At 44.3% G+C, this 26,459-nt stretch overlaps 1 protein-coding gene across 2 annotated transcripts in view; it reads right to left on the bottom strand.

The window, feature by feature from the left end:
* The window catches only part of LOC144817699 (uncharacterized), a 227,770-nt gene that overhangs the window by 45,784 nt on the left and 155,527 nt on the right, over positions 1 to 26,459 (bottom strand). For both annotated transcript variants that reach the window (XM_078674457.1, XM_078674455.1), the window contains one exon: positions 18,540 to 18,844. In XM_078674457.1, the coding sequence (XP_078530583.1) occupies positions 18,540 to 18,844 (305 nt within the window). The remainder of the gene's footprint in view (positions 1 to 18,539; positions 18,845 to 26,459) is intronic.

Below are 26,459 nucleotides of genomic sequence, written 5' to 3'. Positions count from 1 at the left end.
GAATGTGCACACACTAAATAAAGTTGTCTTTACACAATTTTAGACTTTAATCCACTGCTTAATTTGAGCCGGGGTCTTACGGTGGGCACCAGGGCACTTAATCATTAGTTCATGCTCTTTGGGTGTGCTGTGTAACAGATGTGTTGGGCAGTATGATGTTTCTGTTGTATAACACACAAAAGTAAATGTTATCTGTGTTATACTTAGGTATTATATTCTGTGATATTTCTTTAGTTCATGGTTTGCCCAGAATGTTGGGGCCACGGAAAGAATTGAACTTTGATCCTTAGCTCCAAAATCGGAACCTTTCTCCCTTTAGTATCCACTGTGTTATTTTATGTAATATGCTGTTATGTGAATGGCTTCCCGAACGCATTACGTACAACGAGGCTGGGACCTGCATTAAAAATTATGACAAGTTCAGGTTCCTTGGTTTATACTTAAAACAAGCATATACTTTCAACTTTTACAAAAGAATACATCTACTTGGCGGCAATACCTTTATAACAACATTATAGTTTTGTCAGTCTGAACTTATTTATCAATGTTTCTGTTAATATATTTATTAGATTCTGTTTCCTTGGTTAAATAAAGTTGTCTTTCCTATTAAATGTACAACTCTTTTTTTAGGTCTCGCCTAGCTTTGTAGCGCATGCGCTGTCGCTCTGCGAGACATATTGTGAGATAGGAGGTTTGAGAAGGGGGCTTGAAGCCCCGCCCCTCTTTTTCATTGGTTTTCATCACCGTTTATGCTAAACGGTGGCCTGCCATGGGAAATTAGGTTTTCTTGTTGCTGTTCTTTCCCCTTTTCGTCCGGCCCATCCGGACTGGATCGTCTGCTTTACGGCTGTCAACGAAGCAATTTCTTATCTAAAATATGCGTGTTATGAAAGAAGCCGTGAAGCAAAGGATCCTGTCCGGGTGGGCGGAGGAAGGACTGCAGGCAGGCTCAATGCCCTCAAGCCTCCTGCCAGGCTGCCCATACAGAGACACAGCAGGGCGCCCATGGCCTGCAATTTTAGCCCTCTCTGCCTACAAGCAGCTTTCACACATTCCTCCCTTTAGGCCCGGGCATTGAGGTGTGCTCTTAGGTGGCAGGGAGGGGGAGGGTGCTGCAGCCCAGGAGGGCTCTGGATAAAGCTGCTTCAGGAGCAGGGTAATATTGAGGTGCGAACAGCCCTGGTGTGTACCACTGAATGCAAATTAGGGGGCTCGTCCATAACCTGTGTACCCAGCGCCGACCAAATCACAGACTTGTCCCTGCATGCAAGTAGAACAGGGGTCAGGTGGCCCTTCATTGGACCAGGATGAGCTGTTGAAATCATATGCAGGCTCCCGCACTTCAATGTGCCTCGACGATGGGCACTCTGGACGCTTTTAACCGGGGAGCCCCATCTCACTTGATGCTCTCTAGCAGTGACTCACACAGCGCTCAGTAAAGGTCTCACAAACCCCTGCCTTACCCCCCAAAACAGAAGCCCGTACCTGCAGCCTCCTTGGCACGCAGAGCGTCTTTCTCACACGGGGTAACTGCAATTTTTAGTTCATGATTTGCAATGATAAATTCTACAAAACCTGTTAGTGTGATTTACGGTAATTGTTGTAGGAAATACATATTAGCACATATTTCAGTGTGCAATCCACCCCGTGCCTGCTGCAGTGCTGCTGAGATTGGCAGAGAGAGGCCTAAGAGCTTGCTGGTTAGAGTACACAGCCAGCTGACAGAGCAGTGTCTGGTGGTGCAGAGCAGTGTCTGGTGGACAGTGCCTGCGCTGTAGAACAGGACAGTGCCTGCTGCTGTAGAACAGGACAGTACCTGCTCATGTAGAACAGGACAGTGCCTGCTGCTGTAGAACAGGACAGTGCTTACTGATGTAGAACAGGACAGTGCTTGCTGATGTAGAACAGGGCAGTGACTGCTGATGTAGAACAGGAAAGTGCCTGCTGCTGTAGAAGTGTGCCTGCTGGTACAGGGCAGTGAACGCTGCAGTAAAACAGTGCCTGCTGCTGTAGAACAGGACAGTGCCTGCTGCTGTAGAACAGGACAGTACCTGCTCATGTAGAACAGGACAGTGCCTGCTGCTTTAGAACAGGACAGTGCTTACTGATGTAGAACAGGACAGTGCTTGTTGATGTAGAACAGGGCAGTGACTGCTGATGTAGAACAGGAAAGTGCCTGCTGCTGTAGAACAGGACAGTGCCTACTGATGTAGAACAGGACAGTGCCTACTGATGTCGAACAGACCAGTGCCTGTTGCTGTAGAAGTGTGCCTGCTGGTACAGGGCAGTGAACGCTGCAGTAAAACAGTGACTGCTGCTATAGAACAGGACAGTGCCTGCTGCTGTAGAAGAGGACAGTGCCTGCTGCTGCAGGACAGGACAGTGCCTGCTGCTGTAACACAGGACAGTGCCTGCTGCCGCCAGTGGTACGTCACAGCAGCCACCGGGCCCCGCGCCTTCCTCTCATTGTGTCTGTGATGACGCCCCTCTCCGCTTGTCGAAACTCCAGCCCAGCCTGCCTTCCAACGCTGCAGAGGACCCTGCGCGATCTCCGCATCCACAAGAGGCAGATGAGGGAGGGGCTGCGAGAGAAGGGGGGATTATACGGGGTAGGGAGCTGTTTCGTGCCGTTCTCAGTTACCGCCAAAGCACGCGATAAACAACAGTACAGGACGCTGGCTCTCAAACATTGTGCTTTTAGTAAGCACAACTTTTTCTCCTCCCACAAATCCATATACCTTGACTACAACACGCTTGCGATTTAGGCATTAATGCAATTACGTTGCGCCCTCACACAATTGTATGAGAGTGTGTAAACCCACCACGAATGTGTGATGTATGTGGTGTTTACTTTATACCCACTGGCCCCAATGTCGTCTCTTGGGTCCAGTTGTTGCACCGGTGCACATGCACTTCATAATTCATATGGAGTGCGCAGACACCCACTATAATGACTGAGTAGTGGGTATGTTCTATGTCCTAGTGGCTAAGCCTATCACTGAAACGAATGCATGATTACTACAGTTTACTGCCTCAAACTCAACGAGGCACACTTTGAGATGTCTTTTATTCTCACGCTATGCATAGAAAGTATTGGGAACCGTAAGAGCACTTATCCCACAAGAGAGTGCATTACAGCGACATCATTTGTTTCGTTTGTGATCCTTGTGTTTGTCTTCACAGATATTTTCCATTCAACGACTGGGATGAAAGGACACCTGACCGTGAGTACATGGTTAGGCTACAGTGATCAAGCGCAGAGTACACCTTAGCGAGTGTATACCCCCCGGGTCACGTTCACAGGTCCTGACGAAAACCTGGTATTATCAACTGAAGGTTGAAACATGTAGACCTTTTTTACTGCACTCTTTTTTGCACTTTTCTGTTCACTGGAAGATACGGAAGGTCAATTTAACCAACTACGGCATCTTAACAATTCTTTTAATATTGTCCAGTTGCCCCAGAATAAATCATTTTTAGTGGGTTATATCTGGCCAATTTTTAATTAACACCTTTTTCACTCACTTTCACAACAAAGAAATAACCTGCTCCACTGTAATCAGGTGGAGTGCGCACACCCGGATAGCATTTGGCTATTCGGGTGGGACCCCAATGATGAAGCATGTCACCAACTAGGTTGGTGAGTGAGGGATCTTCTTAAGAAAGGACAATTTCCTTTCCTGTGCTCTTCGCCCAATACCACGAAGACAGTGCTCTGTCACCTGGGTATACTCCTCATTTTGTTTGTTTATAGGCACCAAGATAAAGCACATTCCCATAGTCTATTTTGGAGGTTATTACCGCATGTACTATGGTTTTTCTGGCATTAGGTGGTAAGAGATCAAGGACTTTCCTCGGGATTGTCATGCCCCGTAGCATTTACTCGCTACGTTCCTAATCTGGCTGTCGAATGTCAATTCAGAATCAAACCAGATTCTGAGGTTTTTCACTTCTGCTTTTGGGGTAGGTAGTTGGCCTAATGATGATTCATGCTACCACGCTGACGACCATATGGTTGGCGCCTTGCCTACAACTATTACCTCCGATTTACTCCCATTCAGCTTGAGGCAATCGTTCGACATCCAGTCTGCCACCTCTTCGAAACATTTGGAGAAACGGATTGCTGCCTGTTCCTTGTCTTGAGATAGCATCATAATTAGCTGTGCATCATCCGCGTAGTAATCAATAGACACCTTATGTTCTTCCACTCGCTCGGACAGTTGTCCCACATACAAGTTGAATAAAGTGGGGATCCCTGTGGGACCCATGGGGCAGGGGGATACTCTTAGATAAGTAAGTCTTTTGTGTGACTTGGAAGCTATGTGCGGAGAGAAATGATGTCATTCAACTCAGAGCACTTCGCCTGATGACACAGGCCTCTAATCTTTGGAGGAGTAGCTTGTTGGATACGATCTCATCCACCGCACTGAGATCTAGCAGGATCAGTGTGGCCGTTTGCCCTTCGTCTGCTTATTTTCTTAGTGTTTCAGTGGCCAAGAGTAGTGCTGACTCCGTGGAGTGGGCCATTCTAAAACCTGATTGAGAGGGGTGCAATAGATCTTTCCTGCTGATGTGGTCTACCAGTCGTTTGTTAGTTACCTTCTCTTCAATCTTGGCCACAAGCGGTATTAGTGAGATAGGGTGTAGATTTTCTAATATTGTTTGCTCAAATAATGGTTTCTTTTTGTGTGGCCTAACAATTGCCTGTATATATTTAGTGGGGACCACACCATTCCGAAAGGAACGCGAGATGTGCTCCGAGATATAGCAGGTCTGCTTCCTCCATTACTATCTCAGCTTGTGCTGGGTCTAAAGGGGAGCCAAATTGTATCCCGTTTGCTGTGGCAGTGAGTTCTTCTAATTCCTGGATCTTAAATTCATCCAGAGTCACCCCTGCAAAATGTGTCTGATTTCCAAATGTCCAGCTTGTCCCCCGTCACGCTTCTACTGGAAGGTGTCATAGATTTTTGTCACTTTGTCAGCAAAGAACTAACTTATGACAAAATCCTAAATTTACTACTTTTGGTATTCACAAAAGGCATTTAGTAGTAGTAAAGTTAGGATGTTGTCTTAAGTTTGACTTAAGACAGACTTAATACATACTTAAGACAGTCTTAAGACAAACTTAAGGCAAACTTAAGACAGACTTAAGACAGACTTAAGACAGACTTAAGATAAACTTAGGACAGACTTAGGACAGACTTAAGACAAACTTAGGACAGGCTTAAGACAGACTTAAGACATACTTAAGACAGTCTTAAGACAAACTTAAGACAAACTTAGGAAAGTCTTAAGACAGACTTAAGACAGACTTAAGACAGACTTAAGACAAACTTAGGACGGACTTAAGACAGACTTAAGACAGACTTAGGACACTTCTTAATACAGACTTAAGACAGACTGAAGACAGACTGAAGACAGACTTAAGAAAAAACTTAGGACAGTCTTAAGACAGACTTAAGACAGGCTTAAGACAAACAGCCTGATTCATGAAGCTAAATTGCACTCGCAAAGGGCAAGATTCTCAGAATCTTGCCTTTTGCGAGTGCAATTTTGGCATTTGGGATTCACAATCCCAAATGCAAAAATCGCTAATGAAGTATTAGCTAATATGCGAGGATTAGCATTTAAGGAATCTCTATTAGAGATTCCTTAAATGCTATTCATGACACTTTCAAAAATTGCGATTTTGCAAATTTGGGCCGCTATTTACCGAGAGGTCAGACCTCTCGGTAAATAGCAAAAACTTAGAAAAATGCTTTTAAAAGCATTTTTCTAAGTTGCATGTTGCACACACACATGTCCTTTGGACATGTGTGTGCGCAACACCTGTTCAAATGTGCATTTTAGGGGTGCTACAGGGTGTCCTTTGGACACCCCTGGCACCCTTAAAATCGCTATCTTATTTGCGAGTAGTAAATTGCTACTCGCAAATAAGGGATACTCCCCATTCATTCCTATGGGCCTTTTGGCCCATAGGAATGAATGGGGAGTTATTCCTTTTTTGCGAGTAGCAAATTTCTACTCGCAAATAGAGAACATGTAGGAATCGCTATTTATTTAGCAATTCCTACATGAATACCGTTTTGCGTGTCCTCAATAGCGAGTCGCTATGATTCGCTATTAGGGCCACGCAAAACGGCCCGTACATGAATCAGGCTGAAAATCCTTACTTTACTACTGCTAAATGCCTTCTGTGAATACCAAAAGTAGTAGGTTTAGGATTTTGTCTCAAGTTAGTTCTCTTAATCGGGCCCTCAGTCAATAATATACATGCTTCTTGGTTCTGCTTGTTATCAAAGTGTATATTGAAATCGCCTAGTACCAGAAAGTTTTTATATCGGTGAGCTGGGTGCACTACTTTCTCCTCCTGGCTCGCCATGAATTGTGTTACTGGACCTGCTGGACAGTAGATTAAAAAGCCTGCTATGGTGCTATCTTCTGCTGCTGATAGGGGGAATAGGAGCGCCTCACTGTTATCTAGGTTAGGTTAACTTGTTTAATCTCACATTTTATTGTGGATTTATAAATTATAGTGATTCCGCCTCCTATTTGGCCTTCTCGGTCCTGCCTTACTAACATATAATCACTAGGGAATGCATCCAGGACATCTGGGGTGGAGATTTCTTTAAGCCAGGTCACGGTCAGGAATAGGGCCTCCAATGATCTTTCCCTTAGTAAGACATGTACCTCATATTTGTGTTTAGCCAATGACCTATAATTTAGTAATGCTAGCTGTACCGTGCCCTCATTATTCCTGGCATGGGTTTTAGACGTTGAGGTCATATTGCAGTGCTCACATATTAATGCCATATTATCTACTTTTATATTATGTTTGCATGATTTGTCGGTGGGCTTTGATAGTCTAAGTTCCTCCTCTGCTGAGTACTTAATCCTCACTTGTGACCCCCAAATACCAGGGGCCCTAGTCTCTGGGCCCGGTCGGACGCGGAAGGGCGCAGATGGGCTTGCCTTTGGCGCACATACACATCGGTCTCTTGCAGGGGCGCAGGCGGGAAGCTCCTCCTCCGTCTCCCAGACCGGAAGTGTTGTGTGAATGCTCTGAGCATGTTCTGCCACGCCCTCCATACAACGGCACTCAGCCGGGATGGATCGGGGTGGGCTCAAGGTAAAAGTCTGTGAAAAATAGTAGTCTGTGTAAATAAACAGAAGCAGCGCTACTGCGATAGTCACAATTTAAACAGAACAAGTTATGTTAGAAATCACTTTGTTAAAAGCACTCTAATATTTACGTGCGCAAACCCGGCAATCTCACCAGAGTGTCTCAATAGCAATTTTCCCCAGGGTCGCTATGGTATTGATATGTACTACCAAAAAAGCTAAAATACTTTTTTCCAGCGATAGCATCATCTCTTCTGTCAGATTTTTGCGCTTTGTATGTGGTAGTCCTGCGTTACTTAGCATGAGTTCTCAAATTTTAATGTGACAGTGCTTGAATTTATCAATCAGGGCTGCCGTTCTTGTCTAGGACTTAGTGTCAGCACTTCTGTGCTGTGCTTTTTGGGTAACAGTATCCAAACTTCTCAGCGGTTCTTCAGTTCTGTTCCTGGACATCTCAATTGCTTTCAGCGGGGTTTCTAGTATGTTTGTGGCTATTACTAGTTCTGTACAGGACGGACGTTCTTTTAAGGGAACAGTAAGTACTACCGATTCTGTGCAAGGCAAAGATACTTCATGAATAATTATTCCTGGTCCAAATGTTAGGAACTTTCAGTGACCAAACATATTGCAAATCCTAAGTCAGACTTTTGCATCACGGGGTCTGCGTTTCAGCAATTACAGTTTTTATTAAAATTGGATATTTAACCAAGTCTCCCCAACATTCTCACAGTCCTGCCAAGCATCATGCATCAGGTGTGACGCTCACACATTTCAGTGAGGTGTTCCGCATCACTGCACTGAAATGCATTGTCACGCATGTTGCTGCTTCTTGAGCTGAGTTCCTAAATAGTTAACCGATCTGCGCTCTCAGCTCTGTGGAGTGGCTGAGAGCGCTACAATGTATCTCTGCACTCTGCCCAGGCTGGCAGCTGCCTGCTGTGTTGCCTCGAAACAATAAATGCGGCAATAGTGGCTGCGGCGCATGCGCGGATTACTCAGAGATCACACTCTCTCACGTACTGCTCCAATTTGGGGGTGGGGGCTGCCTTCTCAGCTGTCAATCACCATGGTTCCATGGGGGCCGGGATTAAAATCCGGATGTGCCCTCACGCCCTGGAGGAAGTAGGCAGAAGCGGCGGGGGAATCCGAGTCAGTGGTGATGCACACAGGGAAGACTTGAGTCTCTCATGGCCGCCCTCCGCCACGCAAGAGGGGGAATGAGGGATTCATTGCGGCGGCCGGCCGGCTGCGCCGCGCAGAAAACATTCCAGGCTGCGCCACCTTGACCTGGCAGCTGAGCCCTCAGCCAGGTCAGTCAGGTGTTGAGTGTAGGCACTACACTCAACACCACTTTGCTTTACTCCATTCAACACCACTCTGCATTACTCCACTCAACTCTGCTTTACTCCTCTCCACTCTGCTTTACTCTGCTTTATTCCATTCTTCTCTACCCAACTCCAAGCCACTCTGATTTAATCCACTCTGTTCTGCTTTACATCGCTCCACCCTGCTTTACTTCACTCTACCCTGCTTTAATCCACTCCACTCTTCTTTACTCCATCTGCTTTACTCCATCTGTAATCAACAACACTCTTCCTTACTACACTACATGCCACTCTGCTTTACTCCATTCAATGCCACTCTGCATTACTCCACTCAACGGCACTCTGCGTTACTCCACTCAACGCCACTCTGCGTTACTCCACTCAATGCCACTCAGCTTTACTCCACTCAACACCCCTGTGTTACTCCACTCAATGCCACTCTGCGTTACTCCTCTCAATGCCACTGCGTTACTCCACTCAATGCCACTCAGCTTTACTCCACTCAACACCCCTGTGTTACTCCACTCAACGGCACTCTGCGTTACTCCACTCAACACCCCTGTGTTACTCTACTCAACGCCACTCTGCTTTACTTCATTCAATGCCACTCTGCTTTACTGCACTCAACGTCACTCAGCGTTATTCTACTCAACGCCGCTCTGCCGTACTCCATTTCACTCAACGTCACTCTGCTTTACTCCACTCCACTCCACTCTAAAAACATTCCTTTAAACTCTGCTTTACTCCACCCCACTCTGATTTGCGCCTCTTGCTTTATTCGACACCACTCTACTTTACTCCATGCCACTCTGCTTTACTCCACTCAACGTTACGCTGCTTTACTAAACTCCACTCAACTCTACTCTGCTTTACTTCATTCTTATTTACTCCACTCTGATTTACTCCACTCCACGCCACTCTGTTTTCCTTGACTCCATGCCACTCTGCTTTCCTCAACTCCATGCCACTCTGCTTTACTCCACTCCCCGCCACTCTGCTTTACTCCACTCTGCTTTACTCGCCTCCATACCACTCTGCTTTGCTCCACTTCAGACCACTCTGCTTTACTCCACTCCAAACTATGCTGCTTTACTCCCCTCCACACTACTCTGCTTTACTCCACTCCACACCGCTTTACTCCACTCAATGCAATTCTGCTTTACTTCACTCAGCTCCACTCTGCGTTAATCCTCTCCACTCTGCCTTACTCCACTCCACCCTGTTTACTCCACTCCATGCCACTCCATGCCACTCTGCTTCATGCCACTATGCTTTACTGTACTCCACTCTATGTCACACCACTACACTATTCTATGCCACTTCACTCTATGCCACTCTACACAGCGCCACTCTAGGCCACTCCACACAGCGGCGCCCTAGGCCACTCTACACAGCACCACTCTAGGCCACTCCACAAAACTCTACGCAATTCCATCCCACTCAACGCAACTGCACTCCACTCTGCACCACATCACTCCATGCAGTGTCTTTTTTAATGAATGACTTTATTGTATAGTTAATAAAAACCATTACAAATTTTAAAATAAATAAAAATAAATTAATAGCATCGGTTTAGAACTGGTCAATATGCAATCATAGCAGTCTTAAAAAACAACATTTTATCAAAGAATGTTCAGTGCCTAATCAATTTGATTCTAGAGTGTCCATTAACTGGTAGTTGAACGGGAATTTGACTCATCTTCCTTCACTGTATTCACTGACTGGCAAGGAAAAATGGCAGGTGCAATTTCTAGCATGTCAGTGAGATGTAGAGGTTATTTACTCTCAGATTAACCGCATAATCTCAATTTTCAGCTTTGTGCAGTGACACCCCTTTTGCTCTCAAACTTCATGACAAAATTAACTGATTTGCAAATAAATTGTGGATCTGCTGCACACAGTACTTTCATAACAGCGGAACGACAAGTACGTATTCCATGTTCAATAAATTTTGCCTTTAGCCAGTGCCGTCGTTCCTGATCCAGTGCAGGACAGATGCAGAGTAGATGGATAAAGTCTTGTTTTGCGTTGCCACATAGATCACACTCCTTGGTGTCAGGTTTCATCCAGTCCGGTTTGTCTGCGCTTGTCGGCAGATTACCCATCCTTAAGTTGAGGTATTTCGATTTGACATATGCCGAAAATGAAAACCCCAGATAGGCTGCGGGTTTGAGTACACTGTATGATTGAATTAACATCCAAGCATGTCTTCGGTGACTAAAAATTGACTTATCGTTAACCAGAGAATGCCTATTTGCAGCTTTTTTTACAACCAGCTTAAATGATGATACCGGTAGCTTGGTTTGCCACAAACATGCAAGTTCGGTAGTTTCGAGGGACAATTTTAAATACTTGGCGTACTGAGAGTTGGGATTATTTAGCATAGCTTCCCACGTGGCAAGGTTGATTTCTGTTTCTCTGTTCATCCATATGTCATACCAGAATTTAATGGTCTCATACTTTTTTTGCAGTTCTTGAAATTGTAGGCCAAACTCCAGTCGGACCTGCGAAGGTGAGGCATTGGGTGGTAAACTGAATACCCGCTTATAGACTCTAATTTGAATCTTGTCAAGAAGCTGTGCACTTCTGCCATGATGTAGCACACTGCCGTAGCCTATTGTAGGGAGTAACTTGGCCTTAATGACTGTCAGAAGGGGATTGAAAAAAGGGCCTTTTAGCTGCTTGGAAATACTATTAAATGCATGTAACAGGGCTGTTCCCTTTTTTCGATGACATCGAAGTGCAGAGAAGAGTTGAGGCGTCTGCCCAGCTGTACTCCCAAGTATTTATAATTGTCCACAACTTCCAGTTTCTTATTGTCTATAGTAAAGACTGGCTGTATGTTACGCCGACGAGTCATTATCATGATCTTTGTTTTCTGGCTATTTATTTCAAGAAGATTGCATTTTGTGTACTCTCCCAGTTCATGCAGGAGGCGTTGTAGTCCTATTTTTGTCTGACTTAGGAGCACCACGTCATCGGCATAGGAGAGATGTGTCAGCCTTAATGTTCCTAGCCTCGGCGGGTGGGCATTAATCCCATCCAACCTTGTGGTTAGGTCTGCCATGAACAGATTAAAAAGGTGGGGGGCCAGGACGCAGCCCTGCTTTAATCCGTCATATGTGTTGATCTTCCGTGTTAGACAATGGCCATTAGCAATTTTTACCTGCATCCAGGTGTTTGTGTATAATTCCATTATGGGATTTAAAATTGTGTCCGGCAGGCCCTGCAGTTTTAACTTGCGCCAGAGTAACTGACGGCTGACGCGGTCGAAAGCCGCCTTAAAGTCTACAAAGCAGGAATACAATGCTTGATGGTTTTGCATACTTTTTTCGGCGATTAAACTTAATGCCATGGCATTAGCCATGGTGCCTGTACCTCTACGAAACCCGGTCTGATTTACCGGAATTTTCCTATTATCCTCAGACCATTTAAGAAGGTTGATTAGCACCAAGGATGCATAGTATTTTGCTTCTGCATCGATAAGTGCTATCAGACGGTAATTAGATGGATTTTTACGGTCTCCTCCTTTGTAGATTGGGTTTATGATCGCCCCTCGCCAGCTATCTGGGAGCCGACTCGTGTTATTTATTGACCTGAATAGGATGGTTAACTTGCGTGCCCAATATTGAGGGTCCTCCTTGTAAATAGCCTGGGGGACTCCATTTGGTCCCGGTGCACAGTCTTGTCTGCTTTTCTTAATTATTTGCAATGTTTCAAATTCCGCATGTGAAATTAATGTTTGATCGCCACGTAGCTGATTGGCATTACAGTTGTTAAATTTTAGAGGGACAGAGGTCTTCAGTTCCACTGTTTTTAGTATGCTATGAGTTACGGTTGTGGATGGATTCACTGAAAAAGTATCAAGTAGATGTTGAGTCCATGCCTTTTCCGTGACACAAGTCATGCTTATTGTTTTACCTGATCTACTTAATGAGTTTACTTGTGACCAAAATGCTCTGGAGTCAGATTTTTTTATGTTATATAATAACTTAGTCCAAAAGTCATTCACTTGGGGGGTTTTTTTCAGTCCAGATTTGTTTTTTATATTGTTTCCTGATTAATCGGACTGTTTGCCAAATGGGTGAATGTGAACTGCGACCCTTTGCTTGCCGCATAGATTTCCGCAGACGTCTCCTTAAGAATAGTATGGTCTTGCTGAGTTGACCATGTTTCTTTTGGCTGGATTTCTTGCTCAAACTGGCCCCAGTTTTTGGTAGTTTCTTCAAAAAGGCAGTCCATGTTTCTACACACAGGTCACTTTCTTTGGTTATGATTTGAAGTAAGTTTTTAGCGTCTTTGGCTATTTGTGGTAATGAACTAGTCGTCCATCTTAAATGCTTCAGATCAATTGTTGTTGTTTCTCCAGCTGTTGTTCGGGCTTTTAAATGTTTGGTCGGTGCCAGGTTAATCTCAATATGCTGCATTGAGTGGTCACTATCCACTGAGCATTGAATATGGAAGTTTTTGATTAACCCCAATAGGGGAAGCGAGACGATGGTATAGTCCAGAATTGTACTTGTACTTGGGCCTATATGGGTGATTGAGGGGGGTTTGTCCTGGTCAAACAATGCAGTGCAACCCACGCAATGTCACTTCTTGCAATGCCACTCTATACAACACCATTTCACACAACCCCACTCCTCTCCAGACAATGCCATTCTGCGCTATGCAACATCACTCCAACCAACTGCACTCCACACAATGCTACACAACTGCACTCCACTTTATTCCACTCCACTCAACGCCACACCTCTCTACTCTATGCAACGCCACTCCACGCAACACCACTCAAAACAACACCAATCTATACAACCACACCACAAAACACATAATTACATTCCACATAATACCACTCCACCCCACATAATTCAACTCCACCTAATTACATACTACTCAAAACCACAGAAATATACCCCACATAAATTCACTCTATACCACATAGCAATTCACATAAAATCGCTTGACACTTTGCCACATAATTCCACTGAACATAATTTCACTCTGTACCACATTGTTCCATGCCACACTATTCAAACTCACACAAATCCATTCCACAGCACATAATAAAAAAACATTATTTCCACCCCACAACACAAGTCCACTACACACCACATCTATCCAGTTTAAAACACAATTCGTATTCATACCATAAAATTTAAAAGCACACCAGGTAATTAAAGTCTACTACATGACAATCCACAACACAAAATACCATTCATCATATTTACACTCCATTAAACACATTCCCACTCCACATATTTCCAATACACTCAAAATACATAATTACTATCTCTATAATACAGCTGCACACCATACCACATAATTCTACAACACAAATCCACTCTACACTACACAATTCCATGTCACATCATGCCACAACTAACAATTCCAATTCAACCTTCGTAATTCCGCTAAACAACACATACATCCACTCTAATCCATAAAATATAGGGAAAAGACATTTACATTTACAATGTCAATAGCTTTAACTCACTCTTTTTGTAACACCGAATCACACAAATCTAAAGCTTAGCTCTTAGCTATTTCTTCTTTTTTGTCACCAAACAGGTAAAGCTATCTACACAGTTCCACACCACACAATTCTACTCCACAGATTTGCAATGCCTACTACATAATTTGACACCAAACCACATAATACAACTCAACACAATTACACAACACACCACATACATCTAATCCCCACCACACATTTACACATTGTGCCATAAAATTCATCAGCACAACATATAATTTAACTCCACATTAAATTCCACTACATTGCACTCCACAGCGCAAAATACCATTCCACATAGTTGCACTCCATAACACACAATCACACTCCACATAAATCCAGTACTCAATACCACATTTTTACTATCTATATAATTCCACAGCACACCATTCCACATAATTCCACAACACAAATCCAATCCACACCACACAAATCCATGCCACACAATTACACAACTAACGAATCCAATGCAACACACACAATTCCACTCCACCGCATACATACATACCATAACTCATAGGTAAAAGACATTGCCATTTACGATGCCAATAGCTCTAACTCAAACCAATGCGAGACCTGTTGCATTTTTAATGCTTGTTTTTTAAATGCAGCCCATTTTCCTTAACACAACTGGTGGTCACTCAAATGCCAATAAAGACGATTATGAACATGACGGGTTTCCTAATATTAACTCATTTTTAATTATTCTCCTGAGCTGAATCACAAAGTAATTTGTAGAGTTTCTGCCACTACGTTGGATTGAAGATGAAAAGCCACCCTTGGATGGAGAAGAGCAACTGGCTGGACCGACTGGTCAATATGTAGTTTGGACACTTTATTTTTAAGGCAGCCATGTGCTCAAGTAGGTGTAGAAACTCTACCAGCAGATTTTTAGGGTTATTGGTGTGCACACTGTGAGCAGAGTGAATCAGTTCAGATGTGAAACAGCTGGACTCTGTGCCTTTTCCTCACAGGTGCCATACATTTTCATAGTGTCAAGAGGGCATACCTAGCAGCTCAAAGGGGATAGTGATGGAAAGGATGACATTGTGGGTGGGCAGGGGGTGGCCGGCTGAAACAGCTGAATGAAGAAAGACAAAGAGCCTGATTCATCATTCTCCCGTTTTGCGAGCCCCTAATAGCGATTCATAAGGAATCGCTATGAAGGACTTGCAAAACGGGATTCATGTAGGAATTGCCAAAAATATTGCGATTCCCACATGTTCCTTATTTGCGATTAGCAAATTGCTAATCGCAAATAAGGAATAACTCCCCATGCATTCCTATGGGCCTACAGGCCCATAGGAATGCATGGGGAGTTATTCCTTATTTGCGATTAGCAATTAGCTAATCGCAAATAAGGATGTGATTTCAAGGGTGCCAGGGGTGTCCAAAGGACACCCTGTAGCACCCCTGAAATGTAATCTACATTGGTGTTGCGCACACACATGTCCAAAGGACATGTGTGTGTGTAACATGCAACTTAGAAAAATGCATTTAAATGCATTTTTCTAAATTTTTGCTATTTACCAAGAGGTCTGACCTCTCGGTAAATAGCGGCCCAAAATTGCATTTTCGCAATTTTAAAATGCTTCATGAATTGCATTTAAGGAATCTCAAATAGAGATTCCTTAAATACAATTCTTCGCAAATGTGCGAATTTTTAAATAGCGAATTTTGCATTTGGGATGATGAATCCCAAATGCAAAAATAGCGCGCGCAAAGGGCCAGATTCTGAGAATCTTGCCCTTTGCAAACCGATTTTGGCTTGATGAATCAGGCTGAAAGTTTCCTCTCAGATTGTACTCAGTGTGGACGTGCAATTAATGTTGAAAGCTTGAATACACCCTTTCCATTGCACTTCATTTAATAGCATGAGTGCTGCCCTCATCTGGTGAGCGGCTAGCACCGCATTGGATAAACGCTGGTGCTGCCCTCTGGTGGAGTTCGGCTGTCTGCACGGTGAGGTGGATGCCTCACAACCCTTAGCTGTTGTGAGTGGGTAGTAGGTGTAGGTCCGGGTTCCATACCAGGTTCTTTACTGGGGAAACAGCGATTCCAACACTAACAGCGATTACAACGCTGTTGTTACCATGCAGGTAGGTAACAACATGGTAGTTACAATGACCGCATTGTTACCACACGTGGCTTTACATCGCAAGTCGTTTCTACGACTTGCGTTAGGTGGCAACGCAACACCAGGGAATGTGTTGGATTTTAAATCCAACACATTCCCTGCTGTTGTGCTAACTGGAGTAGGAATAGGAATTTATACTATAACTAAGCTCAGCGCGCCATCTAGTGCAAGTCGAAGAAATGACTTGCGCTGTAAAGCCACGCATGGTAACAATGCAGTCGCTGTACCTACCGCGTGGTATCACCATGCGTTGTAACGTCACACATTCAACTTACCGTCTTTAAACATGGTTCTGAGCAGCCGCAATACAATGAAGAATTATGAAAAGTGTACATTCATAATTCATCATTCAAATGACACATTTTAAAGAATTGGTTGGAACTTTACAAAATGTAATTACGAAGAAGTTATATTTAACAAAACACAGTGGAAAATAAAATTGTCTTATGCAAAATGAATTTGTATCGACCAAACTGAACCCTGCAGTCTGACATGCTGTTCAAGATCAGCATACTTTTTTGCCTCATGTTTTTCTGTGCATTAAGAGAATCCTCAATTTTTTAAAAAGGGTAAGTTTAGAAGTGCTTTTTTCTGAGGGGATTACTCAAATATTGTTCAGAGGAGAGGGATAGGTATAGTAAAAGTATTAGTCCATCGAACCACAGGTACAGTCTCACCTTATGCCGGCTTCCTGAGTGAGTCTCATTAGCACTAAAGCTGTTCTCTTCTCTCCTAAAACTAAAGATGTTTGCTCTCCATAACCCAACCAATCTTTCCTCCCTCAACTTCATTTATGAATGGGTATCTCAGCAGCAAAGTCCAGCCATTAAGAGTGTTTCCCCCGCAATGGAAAATAACTTCAAAGACTTAGATTTAATATGTGTTTAGCAGTTAGTTTTTCACCAATCTGGGGAATACATGCAGGCATCTGCCTGCTCTGAGCAGGGGATATTGTCTGAATCACTGCTCTTAGGTCAGTGGTGGGGGGGAGGGATGCTTGTCTGAGGGGAGTATTATCTGATCTCCCAACTGATCTCCCAAGACTGCTGCAGGGGGCAAGCAGGGGCCAGACAGTGCTACTCCATGAAGCAAGTCTTAGAGGTCTGGTGTCTCCAGAAACAAAATTATCTGGTCCAGAGATTTCAGACCTGAGAATGTCAGGCCTGAAGACACTTTATATTGGGGTTACCAGGTTGAAAAACCAAACTTATTATGAGACCCTTATGTCTCTTGTTGGTGGGATGTATGACGTTACTACGTATACTTTTACAACACCTACCTTTACAACGCGGTTTTTACAACGCATACCATTACAATGCATAATGCTTTTAGGCGCTGGAAAGTGAATAGTTTAATTTACTATTCCAACTCCAGTCCCCGTGGATAGTAGGGAAGGTTATTGGATAGTAAATTAACCTATTCCCTATCCTAGAGCGCCCCCCAGAGCAATGCGTTGTAATAGTTTGCGTTGTAAAAGTTGCGTTGTAATGGTAGGTCGTTGTAAAAGTTTCGTTGTAAAGGTTGTTTACCTTGTTGGTGCCATCATTTCTCAATCCCTCCCATATTTTCTGCTCAGTTCAACCACTTTCTTTCTGATGATCTCAGCATTTTTCTCACTCAATCATGAGCCTTCCCTTGGCGCCTGCACTTCTTATTCCAGGGTTACACGTTCATGTGTCATAGTGTCTAGAAGTCTTCACTTCCCCCCACGATTGGTAACCCACTAGATTCTGTTTCTCACAAAGAAGAGGAGAGGGTAAAAAATCTCATCTACCCCAAACCCCCTTAAGTTACATGATAACACCAAGCGGGGTAGAGAGAGGAAAAGGGGATTAACATGCAGTGGCACGAATTGTGTATTTGAAAACTGCCCTCACTCACACACAAATGTGTGTGACATGCTTCATCATTGAGTCTGCTTAAAAAAGAACCCTAGCATAGCCACGCACAGGATGGAGTATAGGGAGGGGGAAGACAAACAACATAAAAGTGAAACGCAGTAGTGATAGGGTGTGTTATACCCAGCGACTGGGTACAGTGATAGAAAATGTGCCGCAAAGAAAGTGTTTATAAGTGGCTCAAGGGTACCCTGTCAGAACCCGTTAATCACGGGTCCCAAGGCCAGGATTAAAATAGTGAAGGATGGGTGTGTTATCGAGAGTGTTAGCTCATCAAAAACACCCCTCCTTAAACTGCCAGTATCAACATGTTTCAACCGTCTTACTGTGCCCCCAACAGAAGGTCATGTCAGTCTTCCTCAGGACTTCTACCAGTCCCAGTCAGGTTCCCCACTTTACCTTACTCTGGATAGTCTCTAGGGATTAAGGACCTAAGAAGATCCAAGCGTGTGGAGGTACTTCCCTAACCCTCTAGATTCACCAGTACAAGTCTTGCTTCCCACATTTCTTTCATGGCAGTCACATGATTTGACATGACGTACCTCATGTATGTCAATCTCCTCAGCGTCATCTTCCACGGCGTACTGCAGGATTTGGGAGCGCTCTTGTAAGTTGGTTCGTCCTCGCTGGTGGCTCCTTTGTTTTAATTTCTCTGATGTTTTTGTCAGCCTTTCCTCCAGGGATTTGTTTTCTCGCTCAATATCTTCTGCAATCCTTTTTTCTCTCTCCTGGCGTTCTTGTCGTCGCTTTTCCTCCTCTCTCTGTTTTCGCTCCGCCTCCTCTCTCTGCTTTCGCTCCGCCTCCTGTCTCTGCTTTTCCTGTGCTAGCCTATCTTCATTCTGTTTTGCTTAAAGTGGAACAAAAAAATTTGATAAGAACCAAAAGCATTAGTCTGTGGCATGAGCATGGCTTTTCATTATATGACAATATTCTACGACAGAGCAATATTGGTTTCTATTGATATATCATGCTGCTTAACCACGACATGTAGCATTAAGATTGTCACTTGGTGGGCGATAGCAGTAAAACACATCACACATACTAATGGTCCAAAAGTAAGTACTCCTGTCTGGAAATGTATCCTAGGTGCACCATAGTCTAGATGTAATGTCGCTACCAGGCTCCTCCTTAGAGGGAGAATGTTGTGGTAACCGTATACTTACGCAATGCCACATGGCAGGCATGTCTGCTTTAAGAAGGCATAGCTGCCATGCCTCAGATGAAGACCTGGAAACAATACATAGATGACATTCTTGTGGTCTGGGAGGGGAGTGAGGAGGATGCAACACGATTTGTGGAACGGGTCAACAGCAAAGACCCCCACCTCTGTTTTACACATACCATTGATAAAAGCTATGCAGTTTTTCTGGATCTCGACATCACCCTATCAACAGAAGGGCTCTCCACCAAAGTCCATGTTAAACCAACAGACAGGAACACCCTCCTCCTGTTCAATAGCTACCATCTGAGGTCTCTTCGTGAAAATCCAACTGTGGGACAATTCCTTAGAATTCGAAGGAATTGCTCTGAGCTCGCCACCTTCCAAGTACAGGCGGAACAACTGGAGAATAAACTCCTTGAGAGACATTACCCCAAGAAAATGGTCAGGAGAGCAAAAAAGAAGAAAAGGAACAACGACAGGGATGTGCTCCTTGAAACAACACAGAATGAACAGAGTGACCGCATCGTGTGTGTGACAAAAATACATACCCCTGTTTAACAAAATCCAAAATATCACCCGGAAAAAATGGTCAATCCCCAATATCAAAAATGGGAGCCCCCCCTTTTCGCATACAAATGTAGCAGGAACCTTAGGGACAACTTGATTCCCTCTAAAGTTAATCAAGACCCTACTGAAAGTCAAATGACCCTGTGGAGCCAATCTAAACCAGTGGGTCCCTACCCATGTGGGAATTGTGTGTGCTGCCCACCTACCACTACCACGAAGGAAGACGATATGGGCACATGCAACCCCTGGAAATTAAAAAACTTCAGCAACTGCAACACAGAGTGCGTCGTGTATCTACTGACATGCCCGTGCAAAGTACAATATGTTGGCATGACCACCAGGAAAGTGAAGGTGCGTGTGAGTGAACACTGCAGCACAATACGGTGCAGGAAAACAAACACAAGGGTCACAACACATTTTACTGACAAAGGTCACAATGACAAGGACCTTAAATGGGTTATACTGGAGGTTATGAACAGACAGAGGACCGACACCGCCAGACAGTTACACCTCCGAGAACAACGGTGGGTGACTTCGCAGCTGGGAGAAGGGCCTGAACGACGAGATCCCTTGGCTGCAAATGGCTACCTGAACATCATAACATCATACCAAGGAGTGCTAAGTAGCCCATATACCCCTTATACCTGACTAATTTTGGAAGGAAGACACATACTTACACAAATCCTTCCCCAAAACGGAGCTGGGCCCCTAAGAATACCATGAATAAATGGGACATTTTGGACTGTCCACACTAAACTCCTCATCGCGTAATATCACAATGTACAACATGGTATTATAATCCATCAAACCTAGCGAATTACTTGGGTGCTCAAACATATATGATACTTTGTCATAACATCACTAATACCTAGAGTTTTTGTTTTCTCCATCTGAAAAAAAAAAGTTTTTTAATTAATTTGTTGAATCAGAGCGCTTCTTCGCTCAGCTTTACAGTGTGATAGGCCAAGTCTGCCAGTTTTCACACACTGGGCCTGCGCTAACATCCTATCAGGCTACCGATCCCCGCACACATCAGCGCGCATGCGCAAAGCTACCACACTTCTCGCGAGCGAGCGAGCTGATGTCCCATATATTTCCTAGCGATTGCGATCACAACAACTATAATGAATATACTTTGGCCCGCACCAGCAGATTAGGTCAGTGTGTTTCCCATACTTCTGAACTCTTTCAAAAGACGGAGAAGTTTCGGCAGAGCATAAAACAGACCGCGCATGTGCAGAACAGAGCCTTTACCCCTCTTTTGGATACAGACCAATGAAAATGCAGCCATCAGGATACGCCCTCCCCCAGGAGGCCAGGCACCTTCTAGGAGGACACAGGAAACACAGGATACACACCTGTGCTCTCCAATTACCGCTCATTACCTCTTTTGCACACAGACCAATGAAAACGCAGCCATCAGGATACGCCCTCCCCCAGGCGGCCAGGCACCTTCTAGGACGACACAGGAAACACACCTGTGCTCTCCAATTACCGCTCATTACTTGAACCAATTAACCAATTGAGTTCAGTATATATAATGGCAACCTTCCCTTCAGTTTCCATCGACGGGGAGACCGAGAGGACGCCTAATGGAAAGCTGCTGGAAGCATTGAAGATAGACAGTAAGAGTATGCATGATGCTGTATGTGCCATATGTGTGTAGGGGTGTTTCACTCTGCTGGGAGACCACGATATTTGTAGTTCTACTTTGTGAATCCTTTTTAACAAACCAACAGGTTTTTAAATCAGGATGTTGGAATCTTTACCACATATGCGTGTGTTTTTACTTCTTGTTTTCAGAAAGTCTCAGTAGGACCTTCCACCTCTGCCCTCCCATGGAGAAAGTAGGCTAGATTATTGGGTAAGGTTAAAAAACAGTCTTTTCTTTGGTTTGCAAGGATACACGTGTACATGTCACGTGTCTCATATAGACCGAACCACGTGTGCAAAAGGTATGGCGCTGCATGGATGGGTGAGTGTACTTATTGTATGCATACTCACTTTTTGGTGTGTATGCTTCTTTTCTTTTTTGTTTCCCTTTTTCTACAGAGTCACTCATTAGGTTACTACACCAAGAGGGGTACTTGTAATTCACAGCCCCTTCACACATTAATAGCAGGTCCATTTTTCTGACACCAGGTGCCGGGAAGTGGCCCTCTAGGTAATAACCTCCCCTTTGGTCCTGAGGAATGCTGCGTAACCTTCAGGGACACTTTAGCAGAAACATGTCAACCCTTTATAACACGGTGAAGGGAATGTCCCATATCACCGACCACTTCTTTTAACTACCATACCTTTGATCCCTGAATAAACTTAGTATATGGACATGGGTAATGGTTTTTAATACACTTTTTCACTCCCCCCACGGCCATCACTTAGATTTAGAAGTGCATCCCTGTCTCCAGGTGTATGCCCGCCCTCTATCAAGCCAAGTTTTTAGAGGGGGAGGACAGCTGATGATGAAGCATGACACCGGGCGGTGTGTGAGGCCAGTACGTAACTTTTTATGAGATGCTCCCATTGGCAACGCATCTCCCCCTAACTCTGTACATTCCTTTAGGAACACAATCTAGGGTCAGTCTTCTTTTGTGGATTCATAGCTGCCATGTACTCATTATGTACCCTGGCTACAAAACTGCCAACCTTCTAGGAATGGTTTAAGGCTGGCGAGGCACAACACACATCTCAGGGATGAACTCACAGATGCCTCCTCAGGGGATTCAAGCTGGGCAAGCAGGCTGCCTTGGTTGGGATTGCAACAAAGGCTTAGTGAAGTGTCCCTGGATTGAAGGCATGCTGTCTTGGCTAGGGCAGGGGTGGAATATGTTTAGCAGAGGGGCTATATCTAGAAAGAAGAGCATCCTTGATCTGGCCTGGAGGGAACTTCCGTGCTTCTCAGATGCAAAACTCAGGGCTCTGGTACCCCAAACCATCAATAAATTCACTCTGGGTGAATTTACATGCAAATGTATTCCAACTGTAAACTATGGGGTAGGTAGCACTGAGGGGAAATTGAAATGGTCTGGAGGAAAACAGAGTGATTGAGAATAAAAATTAAAATAGGGGGAAGGAACAGAGGAGAAAACACTTATCATTACTATATCACTCTTGTCCAAGAGGAACCTGAAATAAGCAGTAACACGGAAGCTTAAAAATTGGAAACTGAAGGGGAAATCGATAGTGAGTCAGACATGGAGAAGCATATATTGCACATGGATATGGCATGTTAAGGTAGGAGAGATGGTGTGATGAGGCAACACAGCACAGTAGCTGCAGTGTCTAGGAAGAGGCCAGGTCAACCTAAGCTGAGGATGCTGGGTGGTGGTGGTCAATGGATGAGAGTAGAGAAAAAAGGAACAAACAATAAAGGGAGCTACAATTCGGCTGGGGTAAAATCTCAATTACTTTGGGAATCTTGCATCATTCTTCTTAATATTGAAAGAATTAACAACAATGTATGCCGTGATCATATCACTGTTATCGAGTCCATCCTTCATGAACTCTCTGTCAACCCTATTCCCAAAACACGTCGTCAGGCAGGCTCTGAGACTAGGCCTGAGGCTGACCGATTGACAGGTCACAGGTGGAGCAGCACATAGCTGGTAGGCGCACGTGTGAACAGGAAACACAGGTCAGTGCCACAGATAGGTGCATCAACACCACAATAGTTTTAGAAGATCGGCCCAATAAAACGCATATAGGTGTACGCGGGTTCCCAAACACAATAAAAGTCAGATGCCACATACAGTTAGGAACATTTAGCCAATCAGAACACAGCACAGACAGTAACATGCAGGGATCATGTGTTCCTCATACTTGAGATCTGGACACATATTCACTGGCCCATACTGTGTCCACGTCCACCTGAATTCGCTATCAGTATTTTGTATTTAGAACTCGGTAATATTGTAGTAGTGGCAGCTAATATTTTGTCCTCAACAGTCTTAACATTCTCTGCCAATAGCTCTGATGTTGTCATGAATTGTGCTTCTAAAACTGTTATGCTTCAAGTGGGGACTGTTGACTGAGTCAGCTACTGGTGGGCTTACAGCTGAATGGACTTGTCAACCGAGTAGCCACTATAATAAATCTTCTGAACTTACCTTGGCTCCTGCGTCTTCACTACAAAATTATTGCGACAATCTGGCATTGAAGGAAGTGACCTGCTGAGGGTCACCCGGGTCACCGCAGACCACCTCTCAGCCTTCCATGCCAAATGAAGAGTCAGAGAAACAGTGGAGAATATAAACCAATAATTGTTTATTTATATACGGTCAGAGCAGGGCTCCGTCGGCACATTCTCGCAAGAGTACTACAGAGGGAACTAACGGATCGTAAGCATGAGGATACATTATGTACATAGCATGGTTACCTAAGAACACACCCAGAGTGGAATTTTCCAAACAGATGTGGCCGGACAGTGAAAGACAAAAAAGGTTTCTATTCTCATATCTTACACAGTTAAGGACACTCTTAAGGCTGTTCCAGCCTGTGCTAGGATCTAACTGCCAGACAAGTGGGAGAGGTTCCTTATCGAGGGAAAACTATGGACTAGCACAAGCATTACAGAAACAAAACTTAGCAGAGGGGATTTCTCAGAACAGAGAAGGATTAGTTTCGAACACCACACAAAATACAGCCCAAACAAGAAAATGGCATAGCGAATGCTAACTTATACATGGCATTACTAGAGCATCAACGAGCATATTCTAACAGCTACACGGTGGAACCTACTGCATGTGCATTTGTTCATTCTAAATTTCTTGAGCTGCCTTGCATACTGTGTTCCTGCAAGCGTGCATCCTACTGGTTCCTCTTTTGACGTGATCACCCTCACCTCATGATGGGTTCAAGTCCTGGACTTAACCTTGTGATCCTCTCTTCAAGTGGATCAGAGCAGCCTTCATTTTATTGTTTTTTTATGATTTACGTGATCCGTGACCCAGGCCTGTGCCACCCCTCAACTTTTCTTTGGTTTACTGCTGCCCTGTTTCTAATTTATTTTTTGTTGGGATCAGCTAGGGATCATCGGTACCTTCCTCACCCTTTGTCCCGCGTGCAGTGGTGTGCACACACACAGGGGAATTGACGTCTAAGTTTACCGGAGTGACTGTCGCCTTGGCAATGACCTTGAACTTCGTCCCGTTTGCAGTGGTGTACGCACGTGCAGAGCAATCATCATCGGTTTCTGGGTTTCCCGGAGTGACCGTCACCTTGGCAATGACGGCTTCTCAAATTAAAAGCACCTGACTATCATCTTGGCAACAACAGCTTTTCAATGCGGAAGCGTCTCAGTGGCCATTGACAGCGGCTTCTTCACCCACGCCCATCAACCACCTTGGTAGTTATCGCCCCCTACTCCCTGTCTGGAATCTGCAACTTCCAGCAACCTTTGCTCCTTACTACCTTGTGCTCTCGGTACCTGCCTATCAATTTGGCCATATTGATACTTGTATTGTAGGTGGAAGGTCGGGGTTTAGCGGATTGCGGTGATTCTCACACAATTCTTATTATAACATTTCATGCACTTAACCCCTCCTGTGCTCATGACGAGCTGAGCTCGTCATGAGCCTTGGTGCTCCGGTGCTCATGACGAGCTGAGCTCGTCATGACCGTGCCCGTTTAATGGAACGCTCGCATGTTGAGCTGATTCTCCTGCTGTGCTGAGCGTTCCATTGAAACGGGCGCGCTCATGACGAGCTCAGCTCGTCATGAGCACCGGAGGGCCGTGGCTCATGACGAGCTGAGCTTGTCATGAGCACCGGGGAGCTGTGCGCGCCCCCGCCCCCTGAACAGCGGGGGAAACAGCCCCGCAGTGAAGGGGTTAAACAAGAGAGTTGTGTGTTGACTATTTGTTCAAAGGCTATGTTCAAGTTGTGGATCACAGTGATTCACAAACTTTAAATGCACATACATATTTATGGTTATTATTTCAAGGAGGATCGTGGTGATTCAAGGAGGATCATGGTGATTCGCACACCCTTGTTTGGTGGGAAGAATGGTTTGATGCATTTGTGACCTACCATAGAGCAATTGGTGCTTTAATATTTAGTGCTGAAAGACAGAAGTGTTTACTGTCATGAAGGGAGATCCATTTGTTAGCATTTGCCTGACATTCCACATGACAATGCTCAAAATATTGATGAGTATCCGGAAACTGTTTACAAACTTAAAACCAGGTTTGACAAGCAACCCAGTCTTATGGTATTAAGACATTTTTAAAAGGAAACAGGTTGAAGGAGAAGATGTAGATGCATATATATCAGTGTTACGAAGATTAGCCTCTGTTGCCAGTTTGAAAGATTCACTGATCAGCTTATCGGAGACCAGTTTGCATGTCAATGCAAAGCCAAACAGATAAGACAGAAACTTCTTGCTAAGGGGAATCCGTCTTTAGAGGAAACCATCAAAGTAGCTAAAAGTATTGAGATTTCTTAGGTTTCTTTGAAAGAATTAGATTAAAAGCTTTGTGAAAGTGTTAATGTCGTGGGGGAAAGTACGGTAAGTCTAAGCAAAACTTTACCAGCAATAGCGGGTTCACTGCCACTAAGAATAAAGCAAACACTAGTAGTCACAACAGCAGTAATATGTGCTTCCGTTGTGGTAATTCCCCACACGCTAAAGGGGGAAACTGTCCTGTGGCAAATGTCACAAGCAACTACTGCAAAAAGACAGGACATTTTGCCAAGGTTTGACTCAAAAAGAAATCTCAAAGTAAGAAAGTGGTGTG

Source organism: Lissotriton helveticus, chromosome 2_1, assembly GCF_964261635.1.
Source record: "Lissotriton helveticus chromosome 2_1, aLisHel1.1, whole genome shotgun sequence".
Taxonomy (NCBI): Eukaryota; Metazoa; Chordata; class Amphibia; order Caudata; family Salamandridae; genus Lissotriton; species Lissotriton helveticus.
This window is presented reverse-complemented; position numbering and strand designations above follow the sequence as displayed.